This window comes from Bos grunniens, chromosome 5 (genome assembly GCF_055505025.1).
Source record: "Bos grunniens cultivar Pamir isolate PY7600 chromosome 5, Bosgru_T2T1.0, whole genome shotgun sequence".
In the NCBI taxonomy this organism is placed as follows: Eukaryota; Metazoa; Chordata; class Mammalia; order Artiodactyla; family Bovidae; genus Bos; species Bos grunniens.
In genome coordinates, this window is record NC_141169.1 from 72,043,229 (window position 1) to 72,059,711 (window position 16,483).

Here is a 16,483-nt window from a genome sequence, read left to right on the forward strand (position 1 = left end):
TCAATCATGTCCAACTCTTTGCGACCCCATAGACTGCAGCACGCCAGGATTCCCTGTCCATCACCAACTCCCGGAGCTTATTCAAACTCACGTCCATCCAGTCGGTGATGTCATCCAACCATCTCATTCTCTGTCGTCCCCTTCTCCTCCTGCCTTCAATCATTCCCAGCATAAGGGTCTTCTCAAATGAGTCAGTTCTTCCCATTAGGTGACCAAAGTATTGGAGTTTCAGCTTCAGCATCAGTCCTTCCAATGAATATTCAGGACTGATTTCCTTTTTTTTGTAATACAAATTTATTTATTTTAATTGGAGGCTAATTACTTTACAATGTTGTATTGGTTTTGCCATACATCGACATGAATTGGCCACGGGTGTACACCTGTTCCCCATCCTGAACTGCCCTCCCACCTCCCTCCCCAACCCATCCCTCTGGGTCAGGACTGATTTCCTTTAGGATGAACTGATTGGATCTCCTTGCAGCTCAAGGGACTCTCAAGAGTCTTCCCCAACACCACAGTTCAAAAGCAACAATTCTTTTGAGCTTGGAGTTTCAGTTCAGTTCAGTTCAGTCGCTCAGTCGTGTCCGACTCTTTGCAACCCCATGAATCGCAGCACACCAGGCCTCCCTGTCCATCACAAACTCCCGGAGTTCACTCAGACTCACGTCCATTGAGTCAGTGATGCCATCCAGCCATCTCATCCTCTGTCGTCCCCTTCTCCTCCTGCCCCCAATCCCTCCCAGCATCAGAGTCTTTTCCAATGAGTCAACTCTTCGCATGAGGTGGCCAAAGTGGAGATACCCCTCGACCAAGGTAAGGAGCAGTGGCTGTGCTTTGCTGGAACAGCCGTGAAGAGATACCCCACGCCCAAGGTAAGAGAAACCCAAGTAAGATGGTAGGTGTTCCAAGAGGGCATCAGAGGGCAGACACACTGAAACCATACTCACAGAAAACTAGTCGGTCTAATCACACTAGGACCACAGCCTTGTCTAACTCAATGAAACTAAACCATGCCCGTGGGGCAACCCAAGATGGGCAGGTCATAGTGGAGAGATCTGACAGAATGTGGTCCACTGGAGAAGGGAATGGCAAACCACTTCAGTATTCTTGAGAACCCCATGAACAACTTGGAGTTTACACCCCACAAAAGCAGAGACATTACTTTTCCAGCAAAGATCCATCTAGTCAAAGCTATGGTTTTTCCAGTAGTCATGTATGGATGTGAGAGTTGGACTACAAAGAAAGTTGAGCGCCGAAGAATTGATGCTTTTGAACTGTGGTGTTGGAGAAGACTCTTGAGAGTCCCTTGGACTGCAAGATCCAACCAGTCCATTCTAAAGGAGATCAGTTCTGGGGGTTCATTGGATGGACTGATGTTGAAGCTGAAACTCCAATACTTTGGCCACCTGATGCAAAGAGCTGACTCATTTGAAAAGACCCTGATGCTGGGAAAGATTGAGGGCAGGAGGAGAAGGGCACAACAGAGGATGAGATGGTTGGATGGCATCACCGACTTGATGGACATGGGTTTGGGTGGACTCCGGGAGTTGGTGATGGACAGGGAGGCCTGGCGTGCTGTGATTCATGGGGTCACAAAGAGTCGGACATGACTGAGCGACTGAACTGAACTGAACTGAGTGAGGGAGAAAGAGATGTCTGTAGCTGAGAAAGAGAAACATTTAAACAGATACCACAATGGAAATTTTGTAATGTTTCAAAACGAATTTGTGAACACATTAAATACTTAAGTCAGAAAAGAGCATTCCGAAGAACGAAACATGACAGTTTATCATTTATTCCAACAACACTGACAAGGACATCTATTGAGGTCAGATGAGCAATACAAAGATGAGTAAATGGCAGTTGTTATGGATGTCTAGGGCTTCCCAGCCTAGTCTTCTCTGATGACTAAGTACTCTATGAACCTGCTTTTATACACACTGCCTCTTCTTCACAATAATAAATGAGCCTTAAGTGTTTTCTATTTCTAATCCTACCTCATGTAAAGAACAGTGACGTTGGAATCAGAAAGGCTTGGATTGAATTTTTACTGTTGCTGTTTACTAGCTTTGTATGATAAATCTCTTTTTAATAATTTTTGTTTCCTTTTCTATAAAATGGGATCATAATTCTTCACAAGTGATCGTGAAGATTAAATACTGGGTAAGCCCTCCAGTAAACAGCTGTCTTCTGTTCCCCCACTGGATTGTCAGCATCACAAAAGCAAAGTGTGGATTCTATTTAGTTCCCCTTTCCTCCTCTTCTGCCCCAATTTTACCCCATTGATTTGTTGCTCCAACAACATTAATCTATCTATGATTTATCTAGTACTCTGCATTGCCATTTCATTTAATTTGAGAGAGAAAGCAGCCTAAAACTTAAAGTGATACAATTTGTAGAGTTTCCTGTAATCACTGTTTCTCTCCAGACACATCTAAGAGAGAACATGCTGTTGCTGCTGCTAAGTCGCTTCAGTCATGTCCGACTTTGTGCGACCCCATAGACGGCAGCCCACCAGACTTCCCCACCCCTGGGATTCTCCAGGCAAGAACACTGGAGTGGGTTGCCATTTCCTTCTCCAATGCATGAAAGTGAAAAGTGAAAGTGAAGTCGCTCAGTTGTGCCCAACTCTTAGCGACCCCATGGACTGCAGCCTACCAGGCTCCTCTGTCCATGGATTTTCTAGGCAAGAGTACTGGAGTGGGGTGCCATTGCCTTCTCCAAAGAGAGAACATATTCCCTTTTTAAATCAAGTTTTGAAATCTGTACAAGCTCAGTTTGTGGTAGTATTAAAAACACTAGGGAATTTCCTGATGGTCCAGTGGTTAGAACTCTGCATTTCCAAGAGGTCCCAGATTCCATCCCTCATTAGGGAACTAAGGTCCCACAAGCCAGAAGGCCGTGCAGCGTAGGAGAGAAAAACAAACAAACAAACAAAAAACCCTTAAGGACACTATATTCTCTTCTTACCTGTCTTATTTTATTACAAAAAAAAAAAATCAGGGACAAGAAACTTTGCAAATGAAAAGGCAAAATTTACTTTGATAGAAAACAATTTTAATTAAATACAGGAGACAGTAGCAGTAAATATAAAACATAAAATCCAGTATGCAGGGAGGAGGGAACCCTAGAAAGCTGAAGAGGCTAAAGGGATCTCCGCTGATAACAACTGATGCAAGTCTGTATTTGAGACCTTCTCACAGACCTTAGAAGTAATACATACCTTGTTCTTGGCCACAGAATCTCACTGACACAGGAGCACACAACAGGCACGCAAACACGAACGCACATTCCAACAGCTACCCCTCCACGCCCGTGGGGACACACACAGCCTGGTTTAACCCTTTCACCCAGTTTGCCTCCCTCTATATTCCTGAGGCCTTGAGAAAGAAAACTTCCGGCGTTCCACAAGGGCTTTACAATTCCAATGTGTACTGTCTTCCAGCCCTGGGTTTATAGGAGCTGTGGGATTAAGGGCCATTTGCTTCCTGGAGTGGACTCTAAACAGGCAATCATGGGGTTGGCTTCCCGCTCCACTGTCCACTTATCAGGTGCAGATCTTCCCAACCATGGAAACCTGGCTGCTGCTTTGATGTTTTATACTTCAGGTCGGTGGAGATCAAAAGGAAACCCTGAAAAGGATGCAACAACGAAGACGATGTCAAACTTGGGGGTGTGCTGCCATAGGATGTCTAAGTCTGCCTGAAGGGTGAGGGGGACGGGGCTTCTTTACCGGGTCCTACTATATCATACCCTCCTCTACCCCCACCTCCTTGTCAAGGTCTCAGACAGGGGAACAGGCTATTTTGGATTCTTGTCACCTTGTGCGACTTAAGCAATTATAGAAGGGGACATGGGGAGGGAACAGGGGGTGCAGAGTAGTATATAGGATTGGAGAATTCTGTCGGATTCTAACATCTACCTCCCTAAACCAAAAAGCCCCAGAAGGGAAGAAATAAGGTATTCTGAAGTTTGTGAATAATGATTAACCAGGAAATGACTTACAGCAGATCCCTGAACCCAGAGGAATGTCTTTGGTTCAGGCCAAAGTTTACTTACTAAGGGAATCAGAAGAGCCAATCTGGTCTCAAATATGCCCTTTCCAGCTACATAAACCTTTTCACCTCTCTGAGTCTTCCTGTCCTCATCTATAAAATGGGATTCACAATCCCAGCCTTACAGCATATCTTGTGGAACAAATAAAATAAAGTGCACAGGTGCATCTTCTTGTACTGTGGTGTGAATAACCTTGGCTTCACAGGGAAATCAGATTTGGTCTGATGTGTTTTTTTTTTTTTTTTCTGGTGTGATTTTTAAACTCAAGTTTAAGGGCTTTTCATTACTAATTATGAGCTTTAAGAGCTAAATATCTTGTTTATAAAATTCCTTGGGCTGGGAAAAAACAAAGCAGAACAAAATAAAACAAAAAGTAAGAAAAATAGGAAGAGGTGCATTCTACGATGAAAAGAAATGGCGCAATTAATACTGATAATTCTTACCTCAAGAACTTCAATATCTGAATTGACGAGTGAGATTTTGTGTGGGTTGGGTAGAGGAAATCCTTGCTGTAATTTTGCTAAAATACAGAATAAGGTGTGAAATAATTGGGCACCGGAATGGAAGATTTGGTAAACTTTTTAGTAAGAGACTAACAAAAAACTTTTTGATAATTTATCCTTCCACTCTTCCTGGTTCTGTGCCTTCAATTCTCTCTGATATATCCCTAGCATTTTCCTGAAAGAATGGTTAGTCTGTGCTTAATAAAAATGTTCTTGCAACTATGTGTATATGGATGGCAGAAAAAAAAGATAGCAATTCATCCAATTTATATTTTGAAAATACCTTAATCAGTGGGTCCTGAGAATATTTTGATCTCCAATACAAAACATATTTTAACCAAGCCGCACTCAAGATGCTACCATTTGTGAACAATTGCAGTGTAGGTCTGGGATTGTCATTCCACTGTCTATTCCAGTGGTGATCTTTGCATAAGAACCACAGAGACACCCTCAAGAGAGCTTCATCTCATTTCTGGCTGACCCAAAGGAGATTCTTGACTGCCTAAGGAGAATGGTTTTAATTTCCTTAGCTCAACCAGAGTTAGCAGTTCTTGCTTGCAAGTAGGGTTGCTACAAGGCTTGAAGCTGGAATATCTAATTTAGAAGCCATATAGTTGATGGTATCAACTCTGTCAATTCTGGCCCTGGCCTGGATTCATAATAACATATTAGCAAGTACAAGCTTCAGGATGGAAAATCCCGGCCAATCCCCAACATGTAACCAGTGTCCGAGTTACATTGTTTCCCCAGATTCCCTTACCGTTGGCTAGTGGGAGGACTCCAAAGTGGAGAATGGAGGACAGAATGTTCTCAAACCTCAAGACCTAAAATGAAAGGGGAAACTGGATCAGTTGTTAAATGAGGGTATTTTGAAAGTATGATGCCTGGTTTGGACATGCACTCTCCCAGACCTTATCAGAATGGGCAGCAATAATCAGCATCTCCCCACAGACATATTCTAGGTTTCCAGACACGGAAAGCTATTTTATGGAAAACCATTTTCCCAGGTTTCCTAATCTTTTTTCCTTATTGAGGATGGGCATTTCTTCCCTTTCTACACTGGATCATGGTGACAGCAAATGCAGAGGGACCACACAGTGGCAGTAAACGTGGCAGCTTAGATATCAAGTAAGACAATCTAGAATGGCCAATAGATATTCCAGTTAGTGGTCTTTCATTAATTTATTGGGAACTCCAGTCACAGGAGTTTCCCTATGTTATGCTCTATAGTCAATGGCACCACCAGAACATGCAATTTATCTTTAATAAACTAAGTAGTTGTATAATCTTAGCAAAATGCTTCCCTCATAGTTCAGTTGGTAAAGAATCCACCTGCAATGCAGGAGACCTTGGTTCTATTCCTGGGTTAGGAAGATCCGCTGGAGAAGGGAAAGACTACCCACTCCAGTATTCTGGCCTGGAGAATTCCATATACTGTATAGTCCATGGAGTCACAAAGAGCTGGACATGACTGAACGACTTTCACTTTAGCAAACTGCTGGTTCTTGGGAAGACTCAGGTATTAAAAACAAATAGACTATGATGAACTTCAGTTCGTTCAATGAATGTTTTTTAAGCATCCTATATGCTTAGCAATAATAAGAAAAGAACCTTTTTGCAGCTTAGCAAGGATGGCTCTGAAGCAGACTTCCTAGGTGTATCTCTTGTTTTGACCACCTTACTGTGTGATGTTGGGGAAGTTCCTTAACCTCTCTGTGCCTCAGTTTCCTCAACCATAAAGTGAAGATAATAATACTAATCCCTTGGGGTTTTGCCAGGATTAAACAAGTTAATATGATATAAAATTCCTTATCTACACCATTGTCATTTTTTTTCAGAGATGTCTACAAACATCGCTAAATGCTCCTGAAGGGGAAAATTGACCCTAACTGAGAATCATTTCTCTATAACATAAGTGACTTGTAGAGATAGGGTAGAGACACAAATTGTTGATTCGGCTGATCTTCCTGAGGCTTGGGGCATAGGGTTTCCATGTTGTATGTTGGGATGACCTCTTCCAATTAGGAGGTCACCAAGCTAGACCCCTCCAAAGAGGCATCTACGCAACCAGCCTTAACTTAATTTTAGGAGATGGGTAGAAAACCTTTGAAAAACAAACTGAACCATGCCTAACAATTCATTTAGAGCATCATCCTTTGGTAGTCTGAATCGTAAACTCTAGAGGATTATTTTATCCAAAAAATGACATGTTCCTGAGAATGTCTGTTTCCTCCCCCAGCATTACATAGTCTTAACAATCTTTTGAATTCTTTTTAAAGTCTTTTTGAATATATACAAGGGAATTCCTCTCTTGCTTAATGGTTAATGGGCTTGGTGGATGTGTAGCTACATAAAGAATTTTAAAATCAAAGCCTACACTCAGAGGCAAAGAAAACAATTATCCAGCTACCATATAGATTTCTTATTTTTCCCTAGGTGGGAACTTGGAGAGCACTGATTCTTACCTCAATATTGCCGCGATTGGACTCTGGCAAAGAAAGGCGGAATCTGAAAATGAAACAAAGCAACAACAAAAAACAGTAGGAAGGAGTTCAAGGAGGGAAGGCTTAAAAACAACCACATCAGTAGAAAGAAACAAAAGGAAAAAGATACAATTTTTTCAGTTCAATAAGTCATTATTTAAAAGCCACACAAACTTGTGAGAACATCGAGTTCTAGTGCATCTTTCCCCCTGTATTTGCTGCTGAAGAAGCAGGGCAGGAAAAACGGAAACAAGACAGGTTGCCCAACTGCATTTGCTATAAGGGACTTACTGTTGCCAACTTGAAACACAGAACATTTTTGTTTGGGCTGAGATACGTGGTGTTTGAAATCTTAGTCCTCCTACCAGAAACCCAGGCCCTGGCAGTGACAGTAACCAGTCCTAACCATTGGACCACCAGGGAACTTCCCAGAACATTCTTAAGAAGCAGTTTTTATGTCTTCTTGCCCTAAACTCAACCTTGCAACTTCCCCGAGTTAGACTGGTCCCTTATTAATAAACACGACAATGACAGTGATGATGACAGTGGTGGCGACATGGACTCTCCTAGAAGCTATATAAACATTTAGAATGTAATCTTCCCAATGACTCTGTGAGTGATGCTCCTATCACTGTCCCTTTGGCAGACAAGAAAACTGATGATCAAGGAGTTCATAAACGTCTAAGTGTCTCCCTATCTATGCCCCTCTTCAATAAGGTGTAGCCACTTTACTCAGCTGTGCCTCTCCCAAGAATATTTCTGCTCTAACATTTAAGAAACAAATGTGCATGGAAGAGGTAAGTTTGCTTATTATCAGCCAATATCATGTTAGTATGAATTAGGCTTTGAGGTTTCTTTAAGGTGACAGCTAAGAGCAAAAACTAGAAAGACTGTTAATTCTGACAAGGATCAGAAATGGTGCCAGAGGGAACTTTCCCGATAGAGTGTTTCCATCTCAGGGGGCGCAGGTTCAGTCCCTGGTTGAGGGATTAAGATCCCCCCCCACAAAAAATTTAAAAAAAAAAAGAAAAAAGGAAAGAGATGATGATATCAGAGGCCCTGTGGCTCAGACTGATCTTACTAGAAAGTGAAGACCAGAATTTTTAGGGCATCCTTGAAGGAAGGAAGCTGAGCAGTTGAACATCACTTGAAGATACTGCTGGGGAAATGTGAGGGGAATGCCTCCCCCTGGTCAACCTGCTTCTTATGAGGAACAATCTAGAGCAGTCTAGAAATTCGGCCTACACGAAAGAGGAACACACTTGTGAATCTCCTTTCTGATCTTTCATTACATCCCCAAACCATGACTGGGTACCATCTGAGGTTCCTACAAACCAAACTCTCCTTTCCTTGTGCACGTGTGCTCAGTTGCTAAGTTGTGTGTGACTCTTTTGAGACCCTGTGGACTGTAGCCCACCAGGCTCTTCTGTCCATGGGATTATCCCGGCAAAAATACTGGAGCCAGTTGCCATTTCCTGCTCCAGGGGATCTACCCGACCCAGGGATGGAACCTGTGTGTCTACTGTGTCTCCTGAGTTGGCAGGCGGATTCTTCACCACTGAGCCACCTGGGATTACTTCTGTTTCCTAGTTCTCAATTTACCCCGTTAGTTTGAAGTGAAGCGAAGTGAAGTTGCTCAGTTGTGTCCGACTCTTTGCGACCCCATGGACTGTAGCCTACCAGGCTTCTCAGTCTATGGGATTTTCCAGGCAAGAGTACTGGAGTAGGTTGCCATTTAATGGACAAGTCTCACTGGCTAAACTCTTCCTGTCCTGGCTCTGAAAAACACAAAAGCTCAACTCAGACCACTAGGTGGCAACCAACTTCACTCCTTTGACTTTGTATTCTCCTCTTGGCCCCTAATCTGTTACTTCAAGCCCTGCTGTGCTGGGCTGTGTTTAGTTGCTCAGTCATGTCTGACTCTTTTTGACCCCATGGACTGTAACCCACCAGGCTCCTCTGTCCATGAGGATTCTCTAGCCAAGAATACCGGAGTGAGTTGCCATGCCCTCCTCCAGGGGATCTTCCTAACCCAGGAATCGAGCCCAGGTCTCTGGCATTGCTGATGGATTTTTTTACAGTCTGAGGCACCAGGGAAGTCCTGCTACTAGCAGCTAATTTTTATTAGAGAAACACAGAGTAGCTGGAGAGAAAGGGAGCTCAAATAGTTCTATGTTGCAGGCATATAAAAGTATAACCTATTTTACTTAATTTTGGCTATGCCACATGGCATGCAGGATCTTAGTCCCCCCATCAGGGATTGAACTTGCATCCCTTGTATTGAAAACGTGGAGTCTTAACCACTAGACTTGATAGTCCAAGTAAAGCCTATTTTTAAGGGTTTGGGGGCTTCCATGGCTGTCTGGTGGTTAAGACTCCACTCTTTCACTGTAGAGGGTATGGGTTTGAACCCTGGTCAGGGAACTAAGATCCTGCATGCCACATGGCAGAAAGAAAGAAAGAAGGAAGAGAAGAGAAAAAGAAAGGAACATTTTGGAGAAGGTTTACTGCTCTGATCGAAAACCAGAGCTAAAGTTCAAATTTTAAAACACAGCAAAAGACAAAGTTTCTTCATATTCTGAGTTAATGTAGCAAGTGTGACATAATGAAGGCCAAGTGGACCAAAGCACAGACACTCACAATGCCTTTCCTGCAACCCTATGGCCATGGCAGACATTGCTAATGAGTCCTTGTATGCAGTCCCTAAAATAATTGCTTCTCTCTTTGCCCTCTCACTATAAGTTCCCTGTGGGTTGAGATCCAGCCTTAATTCCCTTTGTATTCCTAGGACTGAGTACAGAGCATGACATATATCACACATAGTTTTCCCTCATTCACTCGTTGACTCTTCTAGCAGGTATTTATTGAAAACCTAGTATATGTCAGGCCTGGAACTGGTACCAGAGATAGAAATATGAGTAAAAACCAAACACAGTCACTATCCCTTGTAGTTTACACCCCAGTGGGAAGGCAGACTTTAGCCAAACAATCGCACTGATGAAGGCTTAATTAAAGGTTAGATAAAAACTCTGAAGGAAAGAAATACGTTCATTGAGGTAAATGACAAAAGAACCTGATCTAACTTGGTGGATTCGGTAAGGTCTCCAAGGAAGAGCTGTGTCTTAGAGTTGACATAAGAAGGATCCTGCTGCTGCTGCTGCTAAGTTGCTTCAGTTGTGTCCGACTCCATGCGACCCCATAGACGGAAGCCCACCAGGCTCCCCCATCCCTGGGATTCTCCAGGCAAGAACACTGGAGTGGGTTGCCATTTCCTTCTCCAATGAATGAAAGTGAAAAGTGAAAGTGAAGTCGCTCAGTCGTATCCGACTCTTAGCGACCCCATGGATTACAGCCCACCAGACTCCTCCATCCATGGGACTCTCCAGGCAAGAGTACTGGAGTGGAGTGAGCAGGATTAAAAAGGCAAAATGGGGAAGGAAGGGGGAAGGGGTCTGCGCAGAGGTTGCAAAGGTCTGTGTAGAGAGAACAGAAAGCTAGGGAGAGAGCTGCAGTATGATGCTAGACAGACAGATAGTGGCTGTCTGTCTGACCAGGCTAGGCTATTCAGGCCATGTTAGAAATTTTATGTTTATCTGGAAAGGAATCTATGGAATGTTTCTAAGGAGGGGCAGGGAATGTCAGTGCTCTGTAAAGATCACTCTAGTTGCACTATGGAGAAAAGATTGGCAGGGTGAGATTCCCAGGTGCTTCTTCTATGCTCAGTAATGTGCTAGGCAATGTGAAGAATTTTATTGATATCTGTATTTTTGAGGGATGGGGAGAAGCTGTATGTGCAGGAAACAATTGTAGGATATTACAAAGCAGCTTGTATTCAGGTGCTGTTTTATGGGTTTACACACTACTTGTTGCAGGAATTCTGGGAAGGTGTGAAAAGGTGATAGGACCAGAGTGGATTGTGTGTGTGTGTGTGTGTAATATGGGGGGAAAATAAATTGTCCTTTGAGAGAAGCACTCTGTATACTACCACGTACAAGCACCTGTCCCTTAGCACCCAGTACTGTAATTGCTTCTTAATCTGAGTATTACCCTCACTAAGCTGAGGACCCAGAAGGTAGAAACTATTGTTTTTCTCTCAGCGCTCTGTATCAAGAACAGGGCAGAACATATACTTGGTGCTCTATAAATTCTTACCGAGTGGACGTATGGATAAATGAGCAGATAAAAGATGGATGGGAAAGTGTATATTGCAGGGTCCCCAACCCCTGGGCCACGGACTGGTACTTGTTAGGAACTGGGCCGTGCAGCAGGAGGTGAGCCGTGGGTGGGCGATCAATGCCGTTTGTTCCCCATTGCTCCCCATTGCTGGTAATACTGCCTGAACCATCTCTCCCCATCCCCCCACCCCTACCTGGTCCATGGAAAAATTGTCTTACACAAAATCAGTCTGTGGTGCTAAAAAGGTTGGGGACTGCTGGTCTGTTGGACTGAGGTCATCTCGAGGGTGAGGCAGCTGGAGCAGTATGTTCACTTTAGGGAGGGAAGACTGGCTAGTTTGAAAGGTAGGACCAGATGCTGAAGATCTTGAAAACTCTAGGCTGTGGATTTAATCCAATGATGAACACTTTTGAGGGGAGGCATATGTTGAGCCTCCTCCAGAAGCAAAGGATTCTCTCGCTGAGGAAGTTTCCGGGTATTTTAACTCCATTGCCTTCTGCAGTTTAGAAATCCACCCTCCCACCAATGAGTCTGGGAGAAAGGGAAGAAGTCATTGGGGGTTGCTTCTCCAATAGGGGCCCCCACTGTGGCCTTCCTTTCCGCTGGCCTCAACCATAGCTCAATGGGAGGGTGGAGATGGAAATCAGCCCAGTTGCCAAGCCTGAGCTCTGCTGACCTGTCCGAGCACCGTTCCAACAGAAACTGAATCCATTCTTCCCAGACCTGTTTTCCTTTCTGTTTCTCACCAGATGGCTCACGCTGGGAAAAGTTTATCTGCCCAACTGTGAGAAGTAGAGTTGGGTGTGATACTATCTGCTGTAGGCAGCTGTATTTGCATTCTCTGACAGTGCTGCGTGGGAGAGGTAGTAGGGCAACTGTGTGTGTGTGTGTGTGTGTGTGTGTGTGCGTGCGCGCGTGCACGCGCACATGCACCTGTGTGTATGGTAGTGGGGTGGGGTGCAGTTTGGGAGCATCCAAATTCTTGATTATGGGAATGTCAAAAAAATGTTCCACACTCTAATTGGTTGAGCAGTCATGTGCACTGGATTGCCTTGAGCTTTACACGTGATTAAGAAAAAGGGTTAGAATTAAGTAATCTGTATGAAGGCCATAAAAGGGGAAGTGTTGTTTAATTTAGTCTCTGAATTAGTCTCAAAAACACCTACTACAAGACCAATCTGGATCGGAGTTACCTCCAAGTAGAACTGTGTTTGAAAAAAAGACTCAACTGTAGAAAGAGCTGTAACCCGAAGGCCAACTCCACAGCTTTTAAGACCCTCCTGACTTGTCATGTCTCTTGGGACCAATTTCTCCTGTCTTATTTGGCCCAACTTTGATCCCAGAATGGGAAAGAATAAAGCCCTACTACTAGCTGCAACAAAGTTTCTTGAGCACTGATTATGTGCTGGGAGCTGTGCTTTTCCTACATTCTCATCTCTTCCAATACAACACTCTAAACAGGGGCTCTGTTATGCTGAGGAAGAAACTGATTCTTAGAGGGATCAGTGGACTTGTACAAGGTCACAAGTCAGCAAATGACTGAGGTCGAATTCACAATGAGACACGCGTGACTCCAGAGCCTGTGCTTCTAATTGGACATACCAAAGAAGTCAACTTTGTTACTAATACTCCCAGCTTTGGCTTTCTTTAGCTTTCCCTGGCCGAGTTTCATTTAATGCAGTGAGAAAAGGGCTGTGTGCTTTTACCGTTTTAGGACACAGAATGCCAGTGTCTTCTCTTTTTTCTATCAGTATTTAAAACTGAGAAAGGACATGCTGCCTATTTCAGTTTAACCTGACTCCATGCTCTTGGTTTCCTCCTCCAGGCAAGGATATTTATTTTATAAGTTGAAGGTCTAAGTGTCATTTTCTAAGTCTTAGCTATTCATCACATCAAATACAGTATAATGTAGCAAGGAAACAAACACACATGGCTTTGAAGACTCACTTAGATTCAAGTTCTGGCTCTGCCATTCAATAGCTCTGTGACTCATGTAAAAAACTATTAGTAAACAGAAGGCTTGATTAAATAGAGTCAGGAAACCAGAAGGGGGAGCTCTTACACCCTGGGACAACAGCAGAGCCCGATAGGAAGAAGGAAGCCTCCTCTTCTTTTCTAGCAAGGACTCAGTTAAAGAAAAGTCACGGACTTTTTATTACAGCCGTCTTGACTTCCTTGTCCCCTCTGTAAAAGGGTTCTCCTTCCTTTGCCATGTGGGGGCTTGTACAAGTCTCCCCATGGTTATAGACCCCAAAATGCAGTTCTCTGCTTGTCCCAAATTAAACCATCTTTGCTGGAGAAATATCTGGCAGTCCATTTATGTTGGTCAACACTTAGTTAATTGACCCATATAAACCATAAAATGGGGATAATAAGCTTCCTCTAGGATTAATCATTCAATCTGCCGACATGGTACTGGGTTCTGGAGATACAGTCTGTGAGGTTTAAATAATATACATGTAGTGCTTGGCACAGGACCAGCAGATAGTAAAGGCTCAATAATGAAGAGTAGTTATAAATAATAGAGCAAAAGGCTATTTGTCTAGTACCCATTACTGGGCAGGAGGCAGAGGAATGAAGTATTTTCTGAATGAAACTCTTGACATACTCTTGAATTCAAAAATAATTGGCTTCCCCTGACTGAAGCCAGCATCCAAGTTTTAAATTGCCATCTTTTTTTTTTTTAAGACACTTAACATGCACTTTGGAGAAGGCAATGGCACCCCACTCCAGTACTCTTGCCTGGAAAATCCCATGGACGGAGGAGCCTGGTAGGCTGCAGTCCATGGGGTCTCGAAGAGCTGGACACGACTGAGTGACTTCACTTTCACTTTTCACTTCCATGCACTGGAGAAGGAAATGGCAACCCACTCCAGTGTTCTTACAAGTCCTTAAAGTAGGTTTTACTATATCATTTAATAGAGGACAAAATGTAGGCCCAGAGACATTAGGAAACTTGCTTGGGATCCCACAGCTAATGATATCTGGGCTGGGACCTGAACCAGCTATTCTGAACCTGTGATTTCACCTCCTCTCTAAACTCTCCACCTTGGATTAGCCTCTGATTTCTATATCTTATATCTAGGGAGCCAGCCCTGAGCAGCTCCAGAGAGCCACCCTCAGGCAGAGGATGGTTAGGAAGGCTATGGTGTTCTGGGGGGATGTATTCAGAGACCCTGGTTCCCTGGTTCTTCTCAGGGATGTTTCACTGATCCCCGTCTTCTTTACACCTCTTCCTGCTGTGTCTCTATGACGTTGTGTGTGTGTGCCTGAATGCTAAGTGGCTTCAGTTGTGTCTGACTTTTTGCAACCCTATGGACTGTAGCCCACCAGACTCCTCTGTCCATGGGATTCTCCAGGCAAAAATACTGGAGTGGGTTGCCATGCCCTCCTCCAGGGGATCTTCCCCACCCAGGGCTCAAACCCACATCTCATATCTCCTGCATTGGGGCAGGCAGGTTCTTTACTACTAGTGCCACCTGGGAAGCCCCTCTATGATGTCACCTAACGGCAAACCAGCTCCTCCTGAAAAGCCTCTCTCCCAGAGCCCAGGAGCAGAGGCGTGGGCGTGTGGGAGACAGGGTTACCATTCTTGTTGCCAAAGATTAAAGCATTCTGTCAGCACAGCCTCTGTTCCTTGGAGCCGAGTGATGCCAGGCCCACCAGCCTTGCCCCCAGTCTGCTCACTGCCTGAGGTTTGCTGTTGTACTGTGGCAGTAGCCACCCTCAGACTCAGTGCATGTGACCTGTGCAGTGCTCAGAAGGACTCTGTGCTCAGTTTAATGCCCTGCTGTCTCCATCTTGCAGTTCTTCATGATTTTTGAACAGGGGGCTCTGCACTTTCATTTTGCACCAAGCCTCACAAATTATGTAGGTAGTCCTGTTCAGAGCCCACCAAGGCCTCAGGGTACTGGAAGCCTGCCCAGTGACCTGAATCTAAAGGAGGTCACAGGGGAGTCTGAGGAGACTTTGGGAAGGCAAGAGTCCTACTTTCAGATTTGTGTTTGCAGGGTCAAAGCCGATTTGTGGATCTCAGGAAGCTGGAGAATGAATTCAAACATTTCTTTGGATGATGTGAATTTAACAGGTTACCATCAGTTTTCCTAATTATTCCTGATGGCTCAGATGATAAAGAATCTGCATGCAAGAAGACCAAGGTTCCATCCCTGGGTCAGGAAGATCCCCTGGAGAAGGGAATGGCTGAACACTCCAGTATTCTTGCCTGGAGAATTCCATAGACAGAGTTGCCTGGTGGGCTACAGTCCATGGGGTGGCAAAGAGTTGGACATGGCTGAGCGACAAACACTTTCACTTTTCTGTAAAGAAACATAATGCCCACTGTACCTGCAGTTTCTTACTGGTAGGAATGTTGGAGTTGAGGGTCAGCAGGAAAGCACCTTGGTCTCTCTGAAACTCAAGGTCTTTGTTACCTGCTTGCCGCAGCCTGAAGTCCTGTTCTTGTTAAATCCTTCCTTCTCATCCTGCCAGGAAACCAGACCCTGGCTTAAGGGTAAATATTATTTCTACCTTCCCAGTGCTTGCTGCCTCAGTTGGCAGCCTTGCCCCAGGGATCTCCCATCACTCCAGACTTCCAGCTCCCCTTTCCTCTCAGCCATCAGATGGAGGTCTCACCTGTACTCACAGTACTGTGACTCAGGCAAACCAACTTCCAAATTGTCCTTTCTCATGGCCTATCTCAGATACTGCCAGCTCCTCACCTTCCATCCCTTTCCCCTCTCTCTTTCTGCTCTCTGGCTTCTACCCTTTCAACCATTAAAACTGCCATCTCAAAGATCACCCATCAAGGTTAAGAAATTCATCAGCCTTGATCTTCTAAACAAGGCTACATCATGACATCTGGTGGCCTGAAGCCTTTGGGAATTCTTCCTCCATAAAAAAAAAAAACAAAAACAAAAAAACATTAAAACTGATCTCCGAAGACTGAGGTGTTATAAAGTCATGGTATAGTCTAGTCTGGATTGAATTCATTATATTTTAAAATATATTAAAACATTTTCATGAGTCCCTGAAGTTTCATAGGCTCTGGGCACCATGCCTATTGAATTTAATGGAGAAATAAGTCCTTCTTTGAAAACCTGGGTAAAGTTGAGGAGAAAGCCTTCATGAAATCTTTTATCTCTGGGAAACCACACTACTTTTTGCTTTTATCATTCCTTTTATTGGAAAAGCAACATAGTTATAAAAAAATTTTTAAGAAAACAGCTGACTCATAATCTCATATCCTAACAAAATGCTCCATTTGTA

The 16,483-nt window shown here is 44.0% G+C and overlaps 1 protein-coding gene across 8 annotated transcripts in view; it reads right to left on the bottom strand.

Annotated features, from left to right (window-relative positions):
- Positions 1 to 3,035: 3,035 nt before the first annotated feature.
- BPIFC (BPI fold containing family C) overlaps positions 3,036 to 16,483 on the bottom strand; it is a 57,247-nt gene continuing 43,799 nt past the window's right edge. For all 8 annotated transcript variants that reach the window (XR_015164048.1, XM_086401189.1, XM_086401191.1 and 5 more), the window contains 4 exons: positions 7,025 to 7,067; positions 5,320 to 5,383; positions 4,500 to 4,576; positions 3,036 to 3,632 (listed from right to left, as the gene is read on the bottom strand). Coding sequence is in view for 7 of the 8 variants with exons in the window: in XM_086401189.1 (XP_086257315.1) it covers positions 3,513 to 3,632; positions 4,500 to 4,576; positions 5,320 to 5,383; positions 7,025 to 7,067 (304 nt within the window). In the remaining variant the exon portion in view is untranslated. The remainder of the gene's footprint in view (positions 3,633 to 4,499; positions 4,577 to 5,319; positions 5,384 to 7,024; positions 7,068 to 16,483) is intronic.